This window comes from Prionailurus viverrinus, chromosome C1 (assembly GCF_022837055.1).
Source record: "Prionailurus viverrinus isolate Anna chromosome C1, UM_Priviv_1.0, whole genome shotgun sequence".
Taxonomy (NCBI): Eukaryota; Metazoa; Chordata; class Mammalia; order Carnivora; family Felidae; genus Prionailurus; species Prionailurus viverrinus.
The window spans coordinates 196,436,166-196,460,437 of NC_062568.1; the positions used below are offsets into that span (position 1 = coordinate 196,436,166).

Below are 24,272 nucleotides of genomic sequence, written 5' to 3' on the forward strand. Positions count from 1 at the left end.
CACATAAGAACACATTCTAGAGGAATATAGTAAATCCTGGGTCATACCCTCAAGGCTTAAGGGACATCAGATAGATTGCGTTGGTGGTTCCTCACTGCTTTCTAATGTGGTGACTGGGAAGAAACTATGAAAAGAAAGGATGAGGGGGGAAGGAGGAGGAAGTCTATTCAACACACTTGTTATTTCCATGTATCTGGTAAGAATCTCAGTCCTCGCATTTAGATGTATAAAGAGATCTTACTTTCTATATTCCTAAAATTAATGCAAGCCCCCCTTCTGCTGGGTTGTTTGGGGTATTTCCATCTCCCTGGTGGGCTTCTAGAGTCCCTGATGCTCTCCCACCCCAGCCAGACCTCTCTTTCTTCCTCCCATCCTTTGACTTTGTGCTCTCTTTTTCTTCAATACTTCTTTAAATCGAAGCATAATACATATTCAGAAAAAGTACACCAGTCATAGTTATACAGCTTAATGGATGTTCATAATGAAAACACCGCCTACGGAATCACTCTTCAGGCTAAGACATGAAATCACAACAAGTAACCCAAACGTCCCATCTTGTCCCTTTCCCCCATCTCCGCAAAAGTAAACATTACAGCTATCCTGACTTCTAATGGCATTAACTACTTTAGTCTGTTTTTGCACTTTATATAAATTGGAATTATACAACGTGAGCTTTTTGCTCTCAGGTGTTTCTCACTCATATTTGAGGGATTGAACTCCATGTTTCCTGTATCAGCGATGAGTTCATTTTCGTTGTTATAAAGTTTTTCGTGGCTGGAATACACCACAATTTATTTATCCATTCTATCATTGAAGGACATTTGGGTCGTTTCCAGTTTGGGGCTACTATGAATATAAGATTCTTAAACTGTGCTTGTACATGTTTTGGGGACATATGTGTATATATGTTGTCTCTACCTCGGAGTAGAATTTCTGGGTCCTAAGATGTGTTGATGATCAGCTTAGTCAATATCGACATTTTTCCAGAGCGGTTTTGCCAGTTTTTCTTCTTTGCAAGCAACATATGAGAATTCCAATTGCCCTACGTCATCGCCAACATCTTTCACACAGAGTGGTTTTAATTTGCGTTGCCCTTTGATTGATGAAATTGAGCAATTTTTCATACGTTGGTTGACCTTTAGAATATTCTTTTTGGAAGAGTGTTCAAGTTTTTTGCCCATTTGTTTTCTATTGGAGTTTTCTTCTTAAAAAAAATTTTTTTTAATGTTTATTTACTTTTGGGAGAGAGACCGACAGACAGAGCAGGAGTGAGGGAGGAGCAGAGAGAGAGGGAAACACAGAATCCCAAACGGGCTCCAGGCTCCAAGCTGTCAACACAGAGCCTGATGCGGAGCTCAAACCCATGAACTATGAGCCAAGGTCAGATGCTCAACCGACTGAGCCACCCAGGAGCCCCTGGATTCTTTTTATTTTTAAGAGGTCTTTAAACCATTCTAGAAATGAGTCGACTTGTCACCTACAGGTGGAGTAAATATCTTTCTGTCTGTGATTTTCCTTTCCGCTCTTAATTTTAATATAGCCCAATTTATCAATCCTTTCCTTTTTAGTTACTGTGTATAATCTGTCCTACTTGGGAAATCTTTGCCTAGCCCCAAATAATTTCTTCTAGAAATTGTATGATTTTACTTTTCGTGTCTAGACCTACAATTCAGTGGAATTGTTTTTGTGTATGGTATGAGGTGGATGTACAAGTTTGGTGTTTTCAATATCCATATCCAAGTGAACCAGGACCCTTTATTGAAAGGCCATTCCCGGGGTACCTGGGTTGCTCAGTCAGTTGAGCCTCTGACTCTTGATTTCGGCTCAGGTTATGCTCTCACGGTTCATGAGTTTGAGTCCCACCTCTGGCTCTGTGCTGGCACTGCGGAGCCTGCTTGGGATTCTCTCCCTCTTTTCTCTGCTCCTTCCCTGCTTGTGCACGGGTGCTCTCTCTCTCTCTCTCTCTCTCTCTCTCTCTCTCTCTCTCTCTCTCTCTCAAAAATGAATAAATACACTTAAAAGAAAGGCCATTCTTTTTCTACTACTCTGCTGCTCTATCTTTGCTATAAATCAGGTGTCCATGTCTATGCAGGTCTACTTCTAGATTCTTTATTCTGGTCAATTACTCAACACAGTCTTAATTATTGTAACTTTATAACATGTTTTTTTTATACATATTCTTAAAATTTTTTTTAATATTTATTCAGTTTTTGAGAGAGCATGAGCAGGGGAGGGGAAGAGAGAGAGGGGGAGACACAGACTCCAAAGCAGGCTCCAGGCTCTGAGCTTTTAGCACGGAGTTTGATGCAGGGCTTGAACTCACAGACTGCGAGATCGTGACCTGAGCTTAACTGACTGAGCCGCCCAGGCACCCACACAAGTCTTTTTTCCTAAATGTTTTTTTATTTTAAGAGAGAGAGAAAGAGAGAGAGAGAAGGAGCCTGAGTGGGAGAGGGGCGGGGGGTTGGATCTCAAGCAGACTCTATGCACAGAGCCTCACGTGGGGTTCCTTCCCACAAACCGTGAGATCATGACCTGAGCCAAAATCAAGAGTCAGATGGTTAGACGACTGAGCCACCTAGGGGGCCCTATAATAAGTCTTTAATGTAGTAGTATAAATCTTTCAACCTTGTATTTTATCTTGGTGACTCTTGGCCCCATTGCATTTCCATATTAATTTTAGAATCAACTCATTAATGTCCTAAGAATAAAAATCCTTAGTGCCATTTTGGTTTGGATTGCATTGATTCTAGCAATCAATTTAGGGATAACTTACATGTCTATAATGTTGATTTCTCCCATCCATGTGCATTTCTTTTAGGTCTTCTTAAATTTTTTTCAAAAATGTTTTACAGAGGGGCACCTGGCTGGCTCAGCTGGTAGAGCATGAGACTCTTGAATGTGAAGCTGTGAGTTTGAGCCCCACATTGGGTGTGGATATTACTTAAAAATAAAATCTTAAAGCGTTTCACGGCTCTCTGTATAGAGGTCATGTGTATCTCCTTTATGCCTTCAAGGCATTTGATGTTTTTTTTTTAATTTTTATTTAATTTATTTTATAATTTACATCTAAGTTAGCATATAGTGCAACAGTGATTTCAGGAGTAGATTCCTTAATGCCCCTTACCCATTTAGCCCATCACCCCTCCCACACCCCTTCCAGTAACCTTTTGTTTGTTCTCCATATTTAAGAGTCTCTTATATTTTGTCTCCCTCCCTGTTTATATTATTTTTGCCTCCCTTCCCTATGTTCATCTGTTCTGTGTCTTAAAGTCCTCATATGAGTGAAGTTCTATGATATTTGTCTTTCTCTGACTGACTAATTTCGCTTAGCATAATACCCTCTAGTTCCATCCACATAGTTGCGAATGGCAAGATTTCATTCTTTTTGATTGCCGAGTAATATTCCATTGTATATATATATATCCCACATCTTCTTTATCCATTCATCCATGGATGAACATTTGGGTTCTTTCCATACTTTGGCTATTGTTGATAGTGCTGCTATAAACATGGGGTTGCATGCGCCCCTTCAAAACAGCATACCTGTATCCCGTGGATAAACACCTAATAGTGCAATTGCTGGGTCGTAGGGTAGTTCTATTTTTAGTGTTTTGAGGAACCTCCAGACTGTTTTCCAGAGTGGCTGCACCAGTTTGCATTCCCACCAACAATGCGAAAGAGACCCTCTTTCTCCGCATCCTCGTCAACATCTGTTGTTGCCTGAGTTGTTCATGTTAGCCATTCTGACAGGTGTGAGGTGGTATCTCATTGGGGTTTTGATTTGTATTCCCCTGATGATGAGTGATGTTGAGCATTTTTTCATGTGTCGGTTGGCCATCTGGATGTCTTCTTTGGAGAGGTGTCTACTCATGTCTTTGGCCCATTTCTTCACTGGATTATTTTGTTTTTTGGGGTGTTGAGTTTGGTAAGTTCTTTATAGATTTTGGATAGTAACCCTTTATCTGATATGTTGTTTGCAAATGTCTTCTCCCATTCCATCGGTTGCCTTTTAATTTTGCTGATTGTTTCCTTCGCTGTGCAGCTTTTTATTTTGATGAGATCCCAATAGTTCATTTTTGCTTTGGTTTCCCTTAGGCATTGGATATTTATACTATTATAAATGGTAATATTTTGATTTCATTTTCTAATTGTATCCTGGTGTAGAAATAAAACAAATTGACTTTTGTATATTGACCTTGATTCTAGTGACCTTACTGAATTCAGTGATTACCCCTTATAGGTTATCTATAGATTCTTCTCAAATTTTCCCACATATAATCTAGTCATCTGTAGATAATGACATGTTTATTTCTTCCTTTCTGATCCATATCTATTTATTTCTCTTGGCTCTTATGCTGATGAGAGTCCTTCAGGACAGTGTTGAAGAGAACTATGACAGCAGTCGCCTGGCTTCATTGTCTGTCTCAGGAGAAAGCTTTTAATATTTCATTATTCAGTATCACGTTTACTATAGGCTTTTGTGATAGATAGCTTTTATCCGATTAAGGAAATTTGCTTCTAGGCCTAGTTGGCTACGTTGTTTTTTTTTTTTTTTATCCTAAAAGGATGCTAGATTTTATGAAATGCTTTCTCTATGTACTCAACAGATAACCACCAAAAAAAGATACGCAGATGGCAAATAGCATATAAAGAGATGCTCAGCATCATTAGTCATTACAAATATGCAAATGAAGACCACAGTGAGATACTACACATCCCACAGGATGGCAGAAATGAAAAAGATTGCCCATTGTTGGTGAGGACGTGAAGGCACAATCACTCTCATACATTAATAGTGGAGACTTACGAAAGCACAACTTTGGGAAAGAGTTCGGCAGTTTATTTTTATTATTTTTAATGTTTATTTATTTTTGAGAGAGAGAGCATGAACAGGGGAGGGGCGGGGGGGGGGGAGGGACAGAGGCTCTGGACTGACAGCAGCGAGCTGGATATGGGGCTCGAACTCCCAAACTGTGAGGTCATAACCTGAGCCGAGGTCAGAGGCTCAACCAACTGGGCCACCCAACTGCCCCTGGCAGTTTCTTTGAAAGTTCAACATCTTATCCAGCCATTCCACTCCTGAGTATTTACCCAAGAGAAATGATAATGTATGCCCACTCTTTCATTTGTATGAGGACTTGTAGTGGAATGGAGAGAAGAGTTTATGTGTAGTACTCCCAAACTGTCAGCACCTCAAATTTCCATCTGCAAGGTATTAATAATTGTCACATTTCTATATAATGAAATGCTACTCAGCAATAAAATCAATGAGCCATTGATATTTCAACAACATGGATGAATCTCAAACTAATTATGCTAAATGAAAGAAGACAGGCAAAAAAGAATACATACTCTATGATTCTGTTCCACATCTACTGAGATGATCATATGGTTTTTCTCTTTAGTTGGTCAGTATGGTGAATGACAGTGACTTTCAAATGTTAACCTATCTTTACATTACTGAGATAAACTCCACTTGGTCATGATGTATTGTCTTTGTTTATATACTGTTGGATTTAATTTACTAAAAATTTTCTTTAAAAAATTTTTTTTAATGTTTATTTATTTTTGACAGAGAGAGAGAGAGAGAGAGAGAGAGAGAGACAGAGCATGAGTGGCGGAGGGGCAGAGAGAAGGAGACACAGAATCCTAAGCAGGCTCCAGGCCTGACACGGAGCTTGAACTCACTAGTTGTGAGACCATGACCTGAGCTGAAGTCAGACACTTCATCGACTGAGCCACCCAGGGGCCCCCAAATTTTCTAACAATTTCTGTGTGTAGGTTTATGAGGATTATTGATTTGTAGTGGTTCCCCTCCCACCCCACCATGACACTGTCTCATTTTGATATTAGGGTGATGCTGACCACCTAGAATAGATTGGGAAATGTCTTTTCCTCTTCAATTTTCTGGGATAGATTATATAGAATTGCAGTGTTCTATAAATGTTAGTTAGGTCAAGTTAGGTAATAGTATTATTCACGTCATATATATTTATATATATTATATATTATTTATATATTTATATAATATATATTATATAAACATATATAGATATATATTTATTATATATATAAATATACAATCTATATAATTATATAATCCATATAAATATATATAATATATAAATATATAATATATATAAATATACATAATATATAATATATAATATATAGATATATATTTATATATAATATATAAATACATATAATAATTAATATATATAAATATAATATATAATATGTATATATATTTAAGATTTTATTTTTAAGTAATATCTATATCCGACATGCAGCTTGAACTCACAACCCCAAGATCAAGAGTCCCATGCTCTACCAACTGACCCTGCCAGACGCCCCCAAGTCTCATATATCTTTACTGATATTCTATCTACTTGTTTAAATTAGTGAGGGAGGAACATTTTTTTTTACGTATGAAATTTATTGTCAAATTGGTTTCCATACAACACCCAGTGCTCATCCCAACACGTGCCCTCAATGCCCATCCCCCACTTTCCCCTCCCTCCCACCCCCCCATCAACCTTCAGTTTATTCTCAGTTTTTAAGAATCTCTTATGGTTTGCCTCTCTAACTTTTTTTTCCCCTTTCCCCTCCCCCATGGTCTTGTGTTAAGTTTCTCAGGATCCACATAAGAGTGAAACCATATGGTATCTGTCTTTCTCTGTATGGCTTATTTCACTTAGCATCACACTCTCCAGTTCCATCCACGTTGCTACAAAGGGCCATGTTTCGTTCTTTCTCATTGCCACGTAGTACTCCATTGTGTATATAAACCACAACTTCTTTATCCACTCATCAGTTGATGGACATTTAGGCTCTTTCCATAATTTGGCTATTGTTGAAAGTGCTTCTATAAACATTGGGGTACAGAGGGAGGAACTTTTAAATCTAATTGTAATTGTGGAATATTCTATTTCTTCTTACAGTACTATGAGCTTTTGCTTCGTGTATTTTGAGTTTCTTGTTATCAGATATATCGGTATTTAGGCTTGTAATGTTCTCTTAAGGAATTGACCTCTATATGGTTACGAAATGACCCTCTTTATTGCAGGGAATATTTTTTCTCTGAAATCTGCTTTGTCTGATACTAATATCTAGCATTGTTTTTAATGTTAGCATAGTGTATCTTTTCCCATTCTTTTATTTTTAACCTATTTCTGGGATTACCGTTAAAGTATATTTCTTGCAGGCAGCATATAGTTAGGTCTTTCTTATCCAAGTTGAGCAGCTCTGTCTTTTGATTGGACTATTTAGACTATTGAAATTTAATGTGAACATTGGTGTGTGGGTTTAAGTTTACCATCTTGCGATTTGCTTGCTATTTGTCGTATCTATGCCTTATTTACTTTTTCTGTCATCTTCTGCATTGAGTATATTTTTGTTTCTATTTTATCTCCTTTGTTGGCTTATTAGGAGTAACTCTTGGGGCACCTGGCTGGCTCAGTTGGTGGAGCATATGACTCTTGACCTCTGGGTTTTGAGTTTGAGCCTTAAAATTGGAGTAGAGATTACTTTAAAAACAAAATCTTATGGGCACCTGGGTGGCTCAGTCAGTTAAGCCTCTGGCTTTGGCTCAGGTCATGATCTCGCAGTTTGTGAGTTTGAGCCCCACACCGGGCTCTGTGCGGACAGCTCCGAGCCTGGAGCCTGCTTCGGATTCTGTGTCTCCCTCTCTCTGCTCCTCCCCTGCTCATGCTCTGTCTCTCTCTTTCTCAAAAATAAATAAACATTAAAAAAAAATTTTTTTAATAAAAATAAAATCTTAAAAAAAAAAAGGAATAACTCTTTACCATGTTTTCTTTTTTTTTTTTTAATTTTTTTTTTTTAACATTTATTTTTGAGACAGAGTGTGAACAGGGGAGGGGCAGAGAGAGAGGGAGACACAGAATCTGAAACAGGCTCCAGGCTCTGAGCAGTCAGCACAGAGCCCGACGTGGGGCTCGAACTCACGGACCGCGAGATCATGACCTGAGCCGAAGTCGGACGCTTAACCGACCGAGCCACCCAGGCGCCCCTACTGTGTTTTCTTAGTGGCTGCTTTAGAGCAAGGTTGGCAAACTTTGGCCCTTGGCCAAATCTGATCTGCTGCCTGTTTTTATAAATTAAATTTTGGTTTTGATTGATTGTATATCTTCTCATGATAAATTGCATTTTTTTTCTTTACATGCCTATTAATTCTTTTTTTTTTTCAACGTTTTTTATTTATTTTTGGGACAGAGAGAGACAGAGCATGAACGGGGGAGGGGCAGAGAGAGAGGGAGACACAGAATCGGAAACAGGCTCCAGGCTCTGAGCCATCAGCCCAGACAGAGCCCGACATGGGGCTCGAACCCACGGACCGCGAGATCGTGACCTGGCTGAAGTCGGACGCTTAACCGACTGCGCCACCCAGGCGCCCCAACATGCCTATTAATTCTTAACTGAACACTATATATTTTTCATTGTACCTGTTGGGTGCTGGATCCTTTTCCAGTCCTGTAAATTCTTATGCTTTGTTCTGGGATACGGTTAAATTACTTGGAAACAGTTGGAGTTTTTCAAGTCTTGCTGTTGAGTGTTAGCTGGGACCCGAGCCGCCTTAAGCCTAGGGGTAATTTTGCTCTATTTCGGAGGCAAAACTCTGCATACTCTATGTCCTCCGTATTATAAAGGTTTTCCCTCTGATGCGTGGGAACAGGAGGCTCTTCCTGGTTTGGTGTAAGCTATTCCTGTACTGCTGTTCAAGTATTCATCTTTTGGCTGATTCTTTCCCCAGCCTTGGGTAGTTTTCTCGCATGTGTATCCTGAGCAATACTCAGAAAGCTACCCGAGGGGAAACCCAGTGCGGGGCTCCAGAGTTCTTTATCTGGGGAGCTCTCTTCTTGGATTCTCTGCTCTGGCAGCTCTAGCCACCTGGTCTTTCTGGGCTTTCGGATTCATTTCCTCAACTCAAGAAGGCAGCCAGGCTCTCCCTGGATTCCTCCATCCTATGCTGTTGCCTGGAAAGTTCTCCAGGCAGTAAGCTGGGGGCAATCCCACTGCTCTCTCATTTGCTTCCCATTTCTCGGGGCAGCCCCATCCTTTGTTGCTTCGCATCCAGTGTCTTGAAAACCATCGTTTGATATATTTTGTCCATGTTTAACTTTTGTTTCCCTGGCTCAGAGGGCAAAGCCAGCCCCATCTTGTTGGAAATGGAAGGTCAAATTATCCAGAGTGTTTTTTTAAAAACTTTATTTTTCGGGGCACCTGGACGGCTCAGTCAGTTAAGCAGCTGCCTTTGGCTCACATCACGATTTCGCAGTTTGTGGGTTCGAGCCCCACCTCAGGCTCTGTGCTGTCCCCGTGGAACCTGCTTCAAATCCTCTGTCCCCCCTTTCTCTCTGCCCTTCCCCCATTTGTTCTTCCTCCCTCTCTCTCTCTCGCGCGCGCGCGCGCTCAAAAATAAATAAATAAAAATAAAATAAATAAAAATCTTATTTTTCTGGTTCTTCTCAAGAGGGTTGTTTTCATGCAGGAGGTTCTACCACAGCCAGAAGTGAAAGCGATCTTTTATTTTATTTTTTAACGTTTGTTTATTTATTTTGAGGGGGCGGGGAGGGGCAGAGAGAGGGAGAGAGAATCCCAAGCAGGCTCCATGGTGTCAGTGCAGAGCCTGAGGCGGAGCTTGATCCCATGAACCGTGAGATCATGACCTGAGCCAAAATCCAAAGTCAACAGTTAACCGACTGAGCCACCCGGGCGCCCTGAAAGTGATCTTTTTTTTAGTCAGGAAGGTTTTTTCCTTCCCCTGGGGGAAATGTCCTTCCTTTTACCTTAAAAAAAAGAAAGAAAGAAAGAGAAAAGACAAGAAAAGAATCCCCCTTTCTTTGCTGCCTTCTCTGCAAACTCTTTAAATCGCTCCATGGACTTTTAGAAACAAAAGCTAGGAAGCCTTGCGTCTGCTGTTTTCTGATGCTGTCTAAGTTCGCTAAAAGAAAATTACATAGCCGTCCACCTGCTAAATGGGGGTGGGCAGAGAAGGGAAGAAAACAATAAATACATTGTAGATTTCTCTCTCAAATGTTTTCTAACCAAACATTTCTTCTGCTTCTCTTGCTTGCTTCACCCTCAAGCCGAGCACATTGGGCTAGATCGCCCCCCATTATTCCACCCACTGGTGTGTGGGGAGCTGACTATGGGCCAGACTCAGAACGAGGCGGTGCAGCTTGGACCTTAAGAGCCTCGGCTCATTAGACCAACTGTGTTCAAACCCCAGCCGGGTGTTTCACGTAAGGGCGAGTGACTTCATCTGTCTAAGCCTCAGTTTCCTCATCTGTCACAGCACCTCCTGAGGGGTCCCTGTTGGCATTGGGTGTCTGAGTCTGAAAAGCAGTTTTGTGTTTTCGGAAATTTGGAGACTAAGAAACGGGCCTTAAAGCCGGCTCCTGGGCAACCGCACCCCCACTCTCAACGCATCCCTCCTCCCTTCGTCTCCTGGCCTTTTCCGACTCTGGCACACATTTCCTCTACGAGGGTTCGGACTTGGATGTTGAGATATGTTGTGCGCATCCTGCAGAGTCAGGGTGGACCCCCATCCAAAATTTGGCTTGAAAGTCAAGATTGGTGATGCCGCACCAAGGGGACACGAAAAGGGGTATTCCTCACATCGTGAGGTTTTCTGGGGAGAGCAGGGTCGGCTTCCTAATCTGGCCCCAAAACGGCTCGAGAGAACCAGAGGAGAGAGACACGTTTGGGGTTTTGTTGTGGTTAGTTGGTAGGGCTGGAGTGAGGGCAAGGGTTGGTATGGTTTGAACTTCTGGCCGGCACCAAAGGGGAGAGCCTCCAGGCCTTCTCCTCAGTTTACCCAATGTGGCTCAGAAGGGGAAGCCGGGGGCTGAGGCTTACAAGCTGTGAGCAGTCAGCCCCACATCGAAAACGGAGTCAGATTCTCTCACCCTCACAGGTTGGAGTTTGGAATTGGTCTGCCGTGCAGAGAGATGCCCCTCGTGGAGCCTTAACAGTTGTCTCTCATGTGAGACATCCTCCCACATGTGGGGCCGGGCGGAGGAGAGCGGGGAATTTGTGTGTCATTTGTATGTCACAACCCGGACATCCACAATTTTAAGTTGATTTTCTATAAATGATGCTTCAGCAATGTGACCAAATCTCACTAGTTTAGTTGCCCCGGGGTGGGGAAATGCCAGATTACCAAGAGGGAAAAAAAGTAAAGAGAATATTTAAAAAAAAAAGTTTCATGTTTACCTCCTATCAAAAGGCAAGTTTCTCTCCTATTCCATTTAAGATAAAACTTTAAGGGGGCGCCTGGGTGGCTCAGTCGGTTAAGCGTCCGACTTCGGCTCAGGTCATGATCTCGCGGTCCGTGGGTTCGAGCCCCACGTCGGGCTCTGTGCTGACCGCTCAGAGCCTGGAGCCTGTTTCAGATTCTGTGTCTCCCTCTCTCTCTGACCCTCCCCCGTTCATGCTCTGTCTCTCTCTGTCTCAAAAATAAATAAATGTTAAAAAAAAATTAAAAAATAAAATAAAATAAAACTTTAAGGAGTGCCTGGCTGGCTCAGTTGGTGGAGGATGAGACTGTTGATCTCAGGGTTGTGAGTCGGAGCCCCACACTGAGTGTGGAGATTACCTAAAAATAAAATCTTGGGGTGGGGGGGGGGTGTTGGGCACCGGGACGGCTCAGAGGGTTGAGCCTCCAACTTCAGCTCAGGTCATGATCTCACGGTTCGTGAGTTCGAGCCCCGCACCAGGCTTGCTGCTGGTAGGCACAGAGCCTACTTCACATCCTCTGTCCCCCCACACCCCGCCCGTCCCTCCCCTGCTTGTGCTCTCTCTCAAAAATAAACATTTAAAAAATAAAGAAAGAAAACAAAATCTCGGGGCGCCTGGGTGGCTCAGTCAGTTGAGCGTCCCATTCTTGATTTAGGCTCAGGTCATCCATGATCCCAGGGTCATGGGATCGAGCCCAGCGTCAGGCTCCTTGCTGAGCATGGAGCCTGCTCGAGACCCTCTCCCTCCCTCTGTCCCTTGCTCGCATGCTCTCTCTCTGTAGCCCCCCCCAAAAATAAAAGTGAAAATACTGAAAATAAAATAACACTTTAAAATGCTCTTCGTTTTCTGCCTTTGTCAATTCTTCGTGCTAATTTTTACTTCGCTTTTGTTGTTCAGGTTTTACTGCTGCACATCCAGCACAATCCTCCTCCATTCCTTTTAAGAACCAGACTTCAACAATTCCAGAATCAGAAAAAAAGGGATTCAATAGTCAAGCCAAAAGATTTTATTATAAAAAGGTAATAACATCGTCTTAGAAACTCTGCATTTAATCTGGGTTTGAGCCTCCGGACGGGTGTGTGTGAGCCAGGCTGGTGCAGTTGTCCCTATGACCAATAGAGGGCAGTGTCACCCAAGGAGCCAATAGCCTTCTCTCCCAGTGTGCGGGAAGGTGAAGAATGAGTTGGGAAGTTATTAGCTTCAGGGAGAACGACGGCGTCTGGACTCATGGTGCCATATTGTACCCCAAACATTTTTTTAAAGAAGAAATGTATTTTATTTTATTTTCATTATTTATTTATTTTTTTAACTTGTTTTATTTATTTATTTATTTTTATTTACATCCAAATTAGTTCGCACATAGTGCAACAATGATTTCAGGAGTAGATTCCTTAGTGCCCCTTCCCCATTTAGCCCATCCCCCCTCCCACAACCCCTCCAGGAACCCTCTGTTTGTTCTCTATATTTAAAAGTCTCTTCTGTTTTGTCCCCCTCCCTGTTTTTACATTATTTTTGTTTCCCTTCCCTTATGTTCATCTGTTTTGTCTCTTAAAGTCCTCATATGAGTGAAGCCCTATGATTTTTGTCTTTCTCTGACTAATTTCACTTAGCATAATACCCCCCAGTTCCATCCACGTAGTTGCAAATGGCAAGATTTCATTCTTTTTGATTGCCGAGTAATACTCCATTGTCTATATATCCCACATCTTCTTTATCCATTCATCCATCGATGGACGTTTGGGCTCTTTCCATACTTCGGCTATTGTGGATAGAGCTGCTATAAACACGGGGGTGCATGTGTCCCTTCGAAACAGCACACCCGTGTCCCGTGGATAAATGCCTAGTAGTGCAATTGCTGGGTCGTAGGGTAGTTCTATTTTTAGTTTTTTGAGGAACCTCCATACTCTCTCCCAGAGTGGCTGCACCAGCTTGCGTTCCCAAGAAGAAATGTATTTTAAAATTTATTATAAAAGTATAAAATTCAAGAATCCCAGGTAGATGAAGTAAAAGGTAAAAATCCTTTTCTCTCCCTCTGGTCCCGTTCACTCTTTATGACAGGAGAGGAAATAACAAACCTTTCTTCAAATAACATAAAAGGAAAAATAAAAGGGTCGAATAAACTTAAAACCACCTTTGTGATAAAGGCCCCCCCCCTTTTTTCAAACTCCCTTTAACAGTGTGTTGTTTCTGTTGCTGTATCCCCTCCCGCCCCGTTTCTCCACATATTTGTGTCTCTTTTCCTCGTTGACCTGGAAGATTCTGCATGGCTCCCCGGGCTCCTCGTGGGTCCTCAAGTAGCTTGGGATTGCATTGGCCAAAGGTTCAAGGGTCTGACGGTCTCCTCTCTCACCAGCAGGGGGCCGAAGCACCTCACAGACCTCCTTAGTCTTTAAAATCTTCATTCCTTTTTACTCTTTTAACCAAGATCTGTAGAATAATGTTCTTTTGAAGGAGTCAACATCTCAGTTACCTTTGGCCACGTGGGGGGCCCCTTTGCCCCTCAGCCTGTTCCTCCTTTGTAAACAAGAACGCTGAATGAGAGGACGTTTAAATTCCTTTCACTTCTAACATTTTAGGATTCTAAGAAAGCAAATAATAAAGAATATAGGGTGTGTGTATAGGCTCGCGTGTGCGTGCACACCCACACGCACATTTTTAAATACTTGAAGGTTTACCTCAGAGATGATAAAGAAGATATTTGCTCAGGACTTTTCTCTCTTCTCCCTCTAGTTTCTGTGTCTGTGTTTTAACTGTCCACCGGTCTCTGTACCTTCTGTTTGGGGTCCTGTTTGTCAGGACAGTAATCATATGTTGCCCATCTCTAGAATACTTGCAGTCCAGCCGCCAATAAAAATAGTAGCAGCCGCCATCTTACTGGTCCCTTCGAGGTGTGAAATCATTTTTAGACCATGTCCCTAATCCTCAGAACAATGCTAAAAGGAAGGGTTCATTGTCTTAATTTAACAGGAGAGGAAATCGAGGCTTAGGGGAGTTAAATGACCCACCCAAGGTCATTCAGCACAGGGCTCGGCACATAAGAGGCCCTACATAAATATTTGCTGAATCAACCTGGAAAGAATTAGACCTCAAACCCAGGTCTAGCTCACTCCAAAGCCTCATGTTGTTTCCACACACTACCACACCTTTTGTGGCCTCCAGAGCCATGCATTCGATTTATGAAAGTCAGCAGGTATGTTTCTGAAAAGGCCTTCGCCAGAACAGCCCCAGCACAAGGTAGGGAAGGGTGTCAGGCAATGAATGTAGGCGCCCTTCTATGTGATCCGGTTCTCCAGACTCGCTTCCCGAAACTGAAGAGGCCGGCATTTCGAGTTAGCATTCAAACTACTACTTTTCAGAAACGTTTCTGCTCAAGGAACCAAGGGGGCAACCAGCCAAAGCTGTAAGCAGCATCAGATACGGAAAGAAATCGCTCAGAAATTTGATTCACACTTTTCAGATGTAGTCACGTTGGTTTGACAACGTGGGAACTTTCATCTAGGTATTTGAAGGCCGTCTGTAAAAAAGTACGCAATTCTGTGGCAAGAGCACGGACGGGATCCGTAAATCAGGTTCCCTGTGTTCTGCCCTGTTAAGAGGCTGTGTGCCTTTAGACAAGTCACTTGACGTCTCTGGGCTTCGGTTTCCTCATCTGAAACACAAACAATTTGGACGATATAATCTTTTAGCTTCTTCAAGCTATAAAAACTGGAAAAAAACTTTTCTTGTTCCATGCTCATTATTCTCATTTCCCTCGAGGGAAATGGACATTGAGAAGTGAAAGATCTTGTGTAACATCACCCAATAATTTCGTGAGGCAATACAAATTAAAAACAGATTTTAAAACTCTGATGTTCACCACCCTTCTTAGGACATGAATCATCCGTACCCTGAGCCTGATCTCATAACTTGGTTGTATCCTCGCATTAGTTCTGTGACCCATTTAGCACGTCTTTGACACAGAGAATCCGTGCCTTGTGAAATGTGCACTCACCTTGTCCGTCTAACTTTGTGGGGAAACACTGCCCAGCTCATATGCCCTGTAATCAATCCTTCACGGGGCTTGGTGTCGGGACTGGCAATTTAGGCTGCTAGAAATGAAGTCTGCTTCCCTGCACATTTTTACGATTATTTACAAATGTGCTGGTGACTCCGTGTGCATGAAGAGACATGCCTAATCTGGGGCAGAACGTAGCCCAGGAGGCTGATGGACATTTTCTTCCTCCACCTCCCTGTTTCTGTCTCTATTTCCCTCTGGACGGTGGTCACTGCCTTCCAGGCTGTGTAACGCTAATAATATCTTTGCATCATCTTAAAAGCAAGGATGTGGGGCGCCTGGGTGGCCCAGTCGGTGGAGCGTCCGACTTCGGCTCGGGTCATGATCTCGCGGTCCGTGAGTTCGAGCCCCGCGTCGGGCTCTGTGCTGACAGCTCGGAGCCTGGAGCCTGCTTCGCATTCTGTGTCTCCCTCTCTCTCTGCCCCTCCCCCGCTCATGCTCTGTCTCTCTCTGTCAAAAATAAATAAACGTTAAAAAATTAAAAAAAAAAAAAAAGCAAGGACGTTATAATTGCGAGGCCCATGATTCTAAAGCCAGCTTATCCCTTCCAGGCTCTAATCAATGAATGCCAGTAGCATGCGTATACTGTATCCTCTAGAAGGGCTCAATTTAAACATACATGTTAATTTGATAGAAAGCCTGACAGTAAATCCACCGTCCCAGTTGGTAAGCAGGCCTGTATTTAATTTGTGTGAAATTGTAGAAAGCTAATATCATTTCATTGATTAACTTGATGAGGCACTGGATCAGGGATGTTTTACATGTTGAGTTATTTATTTATTTATTTATTCATTCATTCATTCCTTCATTCATTCAATTAGAAAGAGAGTGAGTGAGCAACCTGGGGAGAGGGGCAAAGGGAGAGAAAGAGGAGGTCAACCAGGCTCCACACTCAGTGCAGAGCCCCACACAGGGCTCCATCCCACAACCCCGGGATCGTGACCTGGGCCGAAATCAAGAGTCAGACGCTCAAGCGGCCGAGCCACCCAGGCGCCCCACATGTCAGGGATATTGAAACGAAAGGGAGTTCAGTTCGCAGGGGCCACCGTGTTCAAGGGGATAATTACCCCAAGTGTGCACTTGGCTGCATGTCTGAACCACAGTAGGGTCAGCGGCACGCCTCCCCGCGGGGTCTGCATTATATGTTCCCGGACATAACAAACGCTTGGCTGGCACTGACCGCATGCCAGGCACCCCTCGAAGACTTTTGCATTTATTTACCCATTTAGTTCCCATAATCACCCTGTGAGCTGAGTCTCATCGTTATCTCTGCTTTTCAGATAATGACCCTGAGACACAAAGAAGGTTGAGTAACTTGCACGGCCAGGGTCAGGCGGGGCAAGGATGCATGCAGGTGGCAGCTCCTGGTTCCCAGACGATGCTTCCCATGTCACCCCGGGATGGAAGCAGGGACACCCTCCTCTGAGCTCTGGACAGCCACTCCTGTGCCCCTGTCCACCTTCTGCTTCACTTGATGGTAGGGGGTGTGCCCGTCTCACCTTCACCTGTCCGGAAACTCCTGGGGTCATCGCTGTCCTTTCCTGACCCCAACACCCCTCAAAAGTGCCTGGAATGAATGAGCCCGACTCCAGTCTATGCATCCCTCGCTGAGTCACGGAACACCCCCTGTCCATTTTGCACTGTTTTGCTGCGGCCCCTCCATCCCATTCCTAGAGCGTGTGACCTGCTAACAGATCGTGCTGTATCCTTCCTTTCACCTGAGCACAGGCCCTGGTCCACAGTAGTTTTCTTATTTTTTCTTTTAATTTTTTTAACGTTTATTTATGTTTTGAGAGACAGAAACAGTGCAAGTGGGGCAGGGGCAGAGAGAGAGAGAGACAGAGAGTCAGAGACAGAATCTGAAGCAGCCTCCAGGCTCTGAGCTGTCAGCACAGAGCCCGACGCGGGACTCGAACCCACAGACTGCGAGATCGTGACCTAAGCCGAAGCCGGCTGCTTAACCGACTGAGCCACCCAGGTGCCCCAACATCCAACTCTTGATTTCAGCTCAGGTGGTGATCTCACGGTAGTGAGTTCGAGCCCCGTGTCAGGCTCCACACGGAGCACGGAGCCTGCTTGGGATTCTCTCTCTGCCCCTCCTGCCATGCCCTCCCCCCCCCCCCCCGCAAAGATAAACAATCTCCTCAAGAGACCTCATCCCCTTTCCTGGTTGCTCCCCCAGAGCTTCCAGGGTCCCTACATTCTGCCATCCTCCCCCATTCTGAACAAAACAGTGTTTTCTTGCATGAAGTACGCTCGCGGCCTCTCTCCCTTTGCAGCTGTGATCAGAGGTGTGGAAACTTTGGTGCCAGACAGAAACATATGTGTGTGGGGGGGGGGGGGGGGAGGGGTAGGGAGGGAGAGAGGGCAAAAAGGAGCAAGGGGCAAATCTCAGAGTCAGAGACAGTTTGAACCAGAAAGAGCTTCCGTGACCTTGAACCCCGGGCTCAGCAGAACAGCCCTTCCTGTGACAGTGTCTCGTCCTGAAGCCCACTGGTGGGCCAGGTGCGGGCAGACTGCTCCTCCAAGCTGCTGCCAGCTTCCCTGGCTCCCTGTGGACGCCTGACATGTGGCCGGAAAACCACAGATCTTGACGCCCCCACAGATGAGGGGCCTGAGGGCCGGTGCCGCGCCCCGAGGACAGAGGCCGACTCTCCCGCCGTCCAGGCGGTGCTGTCCTCCTCACTCCGGCCACGTCAACCCGACTAAAAGCTTTCTCGCTTCGATGAAGTCAGCAGGGTCGTTGGACACATTGTCCTGAGATCTGAAGACCAGAGGCATTTGTGGGGAAAAATTGTTTCCCCAGGAGCCTAACATCCCTGTGTGATTTTGCCGGGGGCTTAACCACAGCACAGGATTCTGGTTCTACCTCAGGCACGTCCTCCTCCTGTTAGATACTTTTTTTTTTTTTTTTTAAAGTTTGTTTAAGAGGGAGAGAGCAGGAGCAAGGGAGGGACAGAAAAAGAGGGAGAGAGAGAATCCCAAGTTCGGTGCGGGGCTCGAACTCACGAACCGCGAGATCATGACCTGAGCTGAAACCATGACCGAGTCGGAGGCTCAACTGACTGAGCCACCCAGGCGCCCCCCCCTCCCCACTAGATCCTTTTAAGCCCCTCAGCAGACCCCTCAGCAGTGTTCATTCCTCTTGTGTGGCCTTTAGCCAATGATCCAACAGAGACTATGTTTTGTAGGCCAAGAAGCAGTTTGACAAACCGTTGATTTGAAAGTATTAATCGGACAGAATTTATGAAATCAGGACTCGAAAGCTCAGGCTGCGTAGCTGTGGGACTCCAAGCTTCCTATAACCCATGGACATGTCTGGGGTGAGGAGCTCTGTGCCCTGCTCCTCATGACCTCCCTACCCTATCCCAGGGTCAAGCGAGTGGAGATCTTTGTCCCACCCTTGGCACCCGCACAGGCTGCCTTCCGGGACTTTAATCCTTCAGAAGGGCTCTCAAAGTGCGTTTCAGCCAAACGTCACCCAGGTGTGTGTTGGGTGGAGGGATGGGAGCACATGAGCCAGTCCTCTCTTGCTTAATCCCACTCTCCAGGTCTTTAACCTCCACGGGCAGGTTCGGCTCCATTGCGGCTGGCGTGGGCAATGCGGAGGTAGAAACGAGGACGAGGGTGGCCACGCACCGGCTCTCACCCCTCCGCGTGTATTGACTCATTTAATCCTCACACTTTGGGGCAGGCCGGGGAGACCACAGGTATGACATCCGCATAGTTCTCTCAGTGCTCGATAGGCAGCTGGTAGGGCTGAGATCGATAGTTCTCTTCCCTTCTCCCTCCCCACACCCATTTTTGCTTTGCTTATCTTTGCCCTCTGGGGGTGGTCTTGGCCAAGAAACCAAGGCGGCTAAGTTCACCCCAGTTGCAGTCTGGATTCTTATTTCTGGGATCCGCTCTGAGAGGCCTCGACTCACCGAAGCCACGAAAGGGTAGTCATGTGAACTGTCATCCCAGAGGTGAAAGGTCTGACTTTTTATTGCCCGCCCAGAGAGCCATTCACCACTTCTAGCAGTCGCCGGAGAGGGCCTGAAGGCTCTGCATTTGGACGTTTCCCTCCGCGGAGCTTAGACACCTAGCTGGGAGTCATGTGAAGGTAGCGGTGGGCTGGTAGACCAGCTGTCCCCTCCGTGAAAGGGGGAAGTTCCGATTGATAGCATTTGCCAATTTCTGTGGTGTAAATACCCCCACCCGGGGCCACTAGCAAAACCTCCGACATTCTAACAGTCCCCCTCTGGAGCTGCCACGGGCCAGCTCCAGCAGACTGCTGCCTGGACAGCTCTTCTCAGACATTCCTTCAGAGCAAACAGGCAGCACTCTGTCCCTCCAGGCTAAGAGGTGACAGCCCTCTTCATATTTGGCCTGGTCTCCAACCAGTTTGCAACACAGCAGGATGAAAGCATGAGCTAGGTCCAGTGGGGTTGCCAGATCGAGCAAAGAAAAACGCAGGATTTCTAGTTAATGTAGAATTTCAGATCAATGGCGAACAACTATTTTAGTATCCCTATGTCCCCCCAAACTGCGGGGGACGTACTTACACTAAGATCGTTTGTAGTTATCTGAAATTCAAACTCACCTGGGCAGGGTGGGACGGAGTAGCTTTTATTGGGCAACTCTACCTCCTCAGACACGTAGGTACCCAGAAAATTGGTGGGAAACTGATGGCGGGCGTCGAGCGTAGCGGTAAACTAGGGGCGAGGGGGGTGCGTCTTCCTCGTTCACTGTTTAAACCTGGAAGAGTCGCGAGTACATGTCCTGCTTCAGCTTTCCCTGGACTTAGGGACTCTCCAAGCTAAGAGGCACCCAAAGAAAGGCATGTGGCCCCATGTCTCTGATTTGCAAATAAGGAAACTGAGGCCCAGAGGGGCGACTTGCTAAAAGTCACTTGGTACGTGTAGCAGCACTGAGACGGGAATTTGAGATTCAAAACTCAGGGGGATTTTTGTTTTTCTTCTATCCTACACCTTCTCATTTGAACATTAGTTTGGTTTAATGCTTAAGAGTAGTGGATTCTGGGGGCACCTGGGTGGCTCAGTCGGTCGAGTGTCCGACTTTGGCTCAGGTCATGATCTCACGGTCCGTGGGTTCGAGCCCCGCGTCGGGCTCTGTGCTGACGGCTCAGAGCCTGGAGCCTGTTTCAGATTCTGTGTCTCCCTCTCTCTCTGCCCCTCCCCCACTCGCACTCTGTCTCCTTCTGTCTCAAAAATAAATAAACGTTAAAAAAATTTAAAAAAAAAAGAGTAGTGGATTCTGTATGTTTGGTGGAGATGGGCAAAATGGGTGAAGGGAATGAAAAGGCACAAAATTCCAATCACAAAATAAAAAAGTCACGGGGCCGTATCATACAGCATGGCAGCTACCGTTAATAACACTGTATGGCATATTGGGAAGTTGCTAAGAGAGTAGATCTTAAAAGCTCTGATCACAGGAAAAAAATCCTGTAACTGTATAGTGACAGGTGTTTATTGGACTTACCGGGTGATCACTGTCCAATGTATAAAAATATTGAATCATTACACCGTATACATGAAACTAATAGAATGTTATGTGTCAGTTATCCCTCAATCTATAAAAAAAGAGTTGACTTTGTACTAAGACCCCCTGGGTTCAAATTCGGGCTCTGACAGTTACTAGCCATGTAACCTTGGGCCTTATCTCTTTTGGTCCTGTCCTTCTGTCTTTAAAATGGGGATTAAATGAGTTACTGCGGGTAACTGGGTGACTCAGGCGGTTAAGCATCCGAGTCTCGATCTCAGGGTCGTGAGTTCAAACCCTGCGTTGGGCTCCACGCTCGGTGGAGCCTACTTAAAAAAAAATCATAAAGTACTCAGGGGCGCCTGGGTGGCTCAGTTGGTTAAGCGTCTGACTCTTGATTTCTGCTCAGGTCATGATGTCACAGTCTTGAGATTGATCCCCTTGTTGGACTCCATGGTGTAGAGTCTGCTTGGGATTCTCTCTCTCCCCCCACTTGCTGTCTCTCTCTCTCTCTCATACACTTAAAAAAAAAAAATAAAGTACTCAGAACAGTGCCTGGCACACAGCGAGTGGCCACTCAATAAATAAATGCTAGCCCTACAAACAGCCCCCTAGAAAAATCTCTTCCTTGTTTTTGGTAGCTCCTCGAATCTTCTCCCACGTGCAGGACTCGGCCTAGGGCGCTGGTGCACCTGATTCTGCTGCACATCTCATGGCCTGCCCCATTCTCCCTGGTGATCAGCCCGCACTCTGCACCCAAGATCACCAACACCTACAAAGTGGGAATCAGTGTCCCTTCACCCACCTGCTTTAAGCGAGGCTCAAAGGATTCCCTGCGTTTAAAATTCAGCACAGAAGAACCTATTAATCTCACTGACTGATGGCCCTATCCCAAATATTAAACCTTAATCACACACTGCTCAGGCCAGACTGGAAAGTCCTGGAAAGCCCTGGTGGCCCCTTAAGCTTTCTTTCTGCCCCGAGGAGAGTGGTAGGGATTGTGGAGACAACGAGCCTGGGTGACAGAGGTTGGGGAGAGCGAGTCTGCAGTCCGGCTGCCCGGATTTAAATCTGGGCTTCACCATTTACTAAATGTGGACCCAGTGCCTCTGGGCCTTCCTTTCCTTAAAATGGGCCCGCTAACACCCCCACTGCAAAGGGTTTGCGTTCATCATGCCCTTAGCAGTGAATTCAGGTACGGCCGTTAGTAGCAGTGGGGTGTTGGATAAATGCATCCCCATGTGCCTCGGTGTCTCCATGGGGACAGTAGCCCCTTCCTTGTCAGAGGATTAAATGAAGCAACCTTTGAAAAGCTTGTGGCATCGAGTAGGCACCCGGTAAACTCTCAAGTCAACGGAACATCCTTTTCATTTCATGCCACTTGCTTGGCCAACTTCCGTCAGCATATACTTCCCCCTGGTAACTTGCCTGGGAAATGAGCCGAAAGTCCAATTAGCTGCAAAAGCAGAAATGAGCTTAGAAATCAAGCGTTTGTTTATTCCTCTCTCTCATACCTCCCTCGTTTAGCATTTGAGCCTCGTGAGCCTGCCCCCTTTTGTTTGAGAATTAGAAAGGGACTTGTTTGGGAGGAAGGTTGTTTTTGTTTCGTTTTGCTCTGTAAACAGAAACGCTCCCTGCTTTCTCCTCTGAAAGGCTGAGGAGGAAGCTGAGTCAGGTGGGTGCGGTTAACGTGACAGCGGTCATCGGTCCCTCACCTTGGGTTTGGCGGACCCAATCAGCACACGCTGACTCACGCATCAGCTATACTTAGCATCCCATCTTGTGCTCACTTCTCTAATGCCATGACAAAACAATAGCCTTCTTCTGGAATGCAGGGCAGCATGGTGGAGGGAGAGTCAGGGCTTTGGGGGTCCCAGACCTGGGCTGGAATTCCAACCCCAGCGCTTGGTCACTGAGACAGTGACTGGGCAGGCTAGGAAATGATAGAGCCGAGCCGTCACCGGGAAAGTGGTGGTGCCATCCTGGAGGGTTACACTGAGGCTTAGCGTGGATGTAATGGATGTAAAGCTCACAGAAGAGCACAGTGGAAATGAGTGGATCCCAGTGACACCACGTTCTCTCCCTTTCAGGATAATATCCCGGGTCCTGGCTTCTACGATGTCATTCACCAATCTCCGGTGTTCAACAGTGTCTCGCTGTCTAAGAAAGGGACGTGCACTTTTCCCTCTATGGTGAGAACCCCCTCCTTGAGTGAGGCCACTAGCGGGATCAGTAATTTCCTTTGCTCCTTGCATAAACACGTGTTGGTCATCTGGTCCCTTCTCTCCAAATGCCGTGGTTCTAATTAGGAGCATAACTGCCACCTCACGTGTCACGCAAATAAATTAGAGCCTGTGTCTTTAAGTAATTCCCCTCCCCTGCTAGACGTTGCCAGAGTGGGAAGAGAGGCCAGAGGGAGATTCAGGACCTGATCATCCACCATCAATTCTGTCATCACGGAGTGGACTAAGCAGATGTTTTCCTGAGATTTTTAGGTTCCGGGGAAAAGATCTCACTCTAATATGAGGTTTTACACCGCTTGGTCTCATTGGATTATTCAAGATATTGAGAAATCTGACGGGGGCAGAAAGAAAGCAGGCAGCAGGCCTGAAATGCAGCGATCGTCCTCCCCTCCCTATTTCCCTTCTTTGTGAAATAAGGTTCTTTATGTTGGCGGATGGCTCTAAGAATCAAGGAGCTCTATGAAGGGCCAATGTCCCTGAACAGACTTGGGCAGGATTTTCTTGTTCTTTATTCGAATCTTTGTAAATTGGCAAGAAGAATAGACATAGCAAGGGAAAAGGGCCAAACTAGGGTAAGACCGGCTGAGGTAGGAAAGTGAAAAAAAAAGCAAACCCAAACTTGCGTCAACAAAACATGTATGCCATCTGTCCCTTTAAACATTAAAATACCTCAAGGAGCACTTGGGTGGCCCAGTCGGTTGAGCATCCGACTTCAGCTCAGGTCACCATCTCGTGGTTCGCGGGTTTGAGCCCCGTGTCGGGCTCTGTGCTGACAGCTCAGAGCCTGGAGCCTGCTTCGAGTTCTGTGTCTCCCTCTCTCTCTGCCCCTCCCCTGCTTGTGCTCTGTCTCTCCCCACCTCTCTCTCTCTCTCTCAAAAATAAACATTAAAAAAATTTTTTTTTAATTAACTCTTGCAAAGATGTATTATAATGCCTGACACTGGAATGGATTTAAAAAAAAAAAAAAACAAACAAAGAAAACACCACACAAAGGGTCCATTTAAGACACACTGAATGCAGCCACTTACTGGAATTTGAGTTTGGCAGAGGTGAGTATTCAAGGAGCGAGTTGACTTTGGAGCTAGCTCCCCATCAGCAAAGCCCTTGAAGTCACACATGCCCCCAGTGAGCTTACAGAGGAACCACGCCCTGCAAACAAAGAGACCTGAAAGTAATCTGCAACAGAAATGCCACCTCACGAGGCTCTGGCACCGGAGACAAGACTG

General features: G+C 45.3%; 1 protein-coding gene across 13 annotated transcripts in view; it reads left to right on the forward strand.

The window, feature by feature from the left end:
- The window catches only part of STPG1 (sperm tail PG-rich repeat containing 1), a 56,451-nt gene that overhangs the window by 6,104 nt on the left and 26,075 nt on the right, over positions 1 to 24,272 (forward strand). For 11 of the 13 annotated variants that reach the window (XM_047873215.1, XM_047873213.1, XM_047873214.1 and 8 more), the window contains 2 exons: positions 12,163 to 12,284; positions 22,894 to 22,995. In XM_047873215.1, the coding sequence (XP_047729171.1) occupies positions 12,163 to 12,284; positions 22,894 to 22,995 (224 nt within the window). Of the gene's footprint in view, positions 1 to 12,162; positions 12,285 to 16,599; positions 16,797 to 22,893; positions 22,996 to 24,272 lie in introns of those variants that run through there. The other 2 variants (XM_047873225.1, XM_047873219.1) reach the window with 2 other exon arrangements.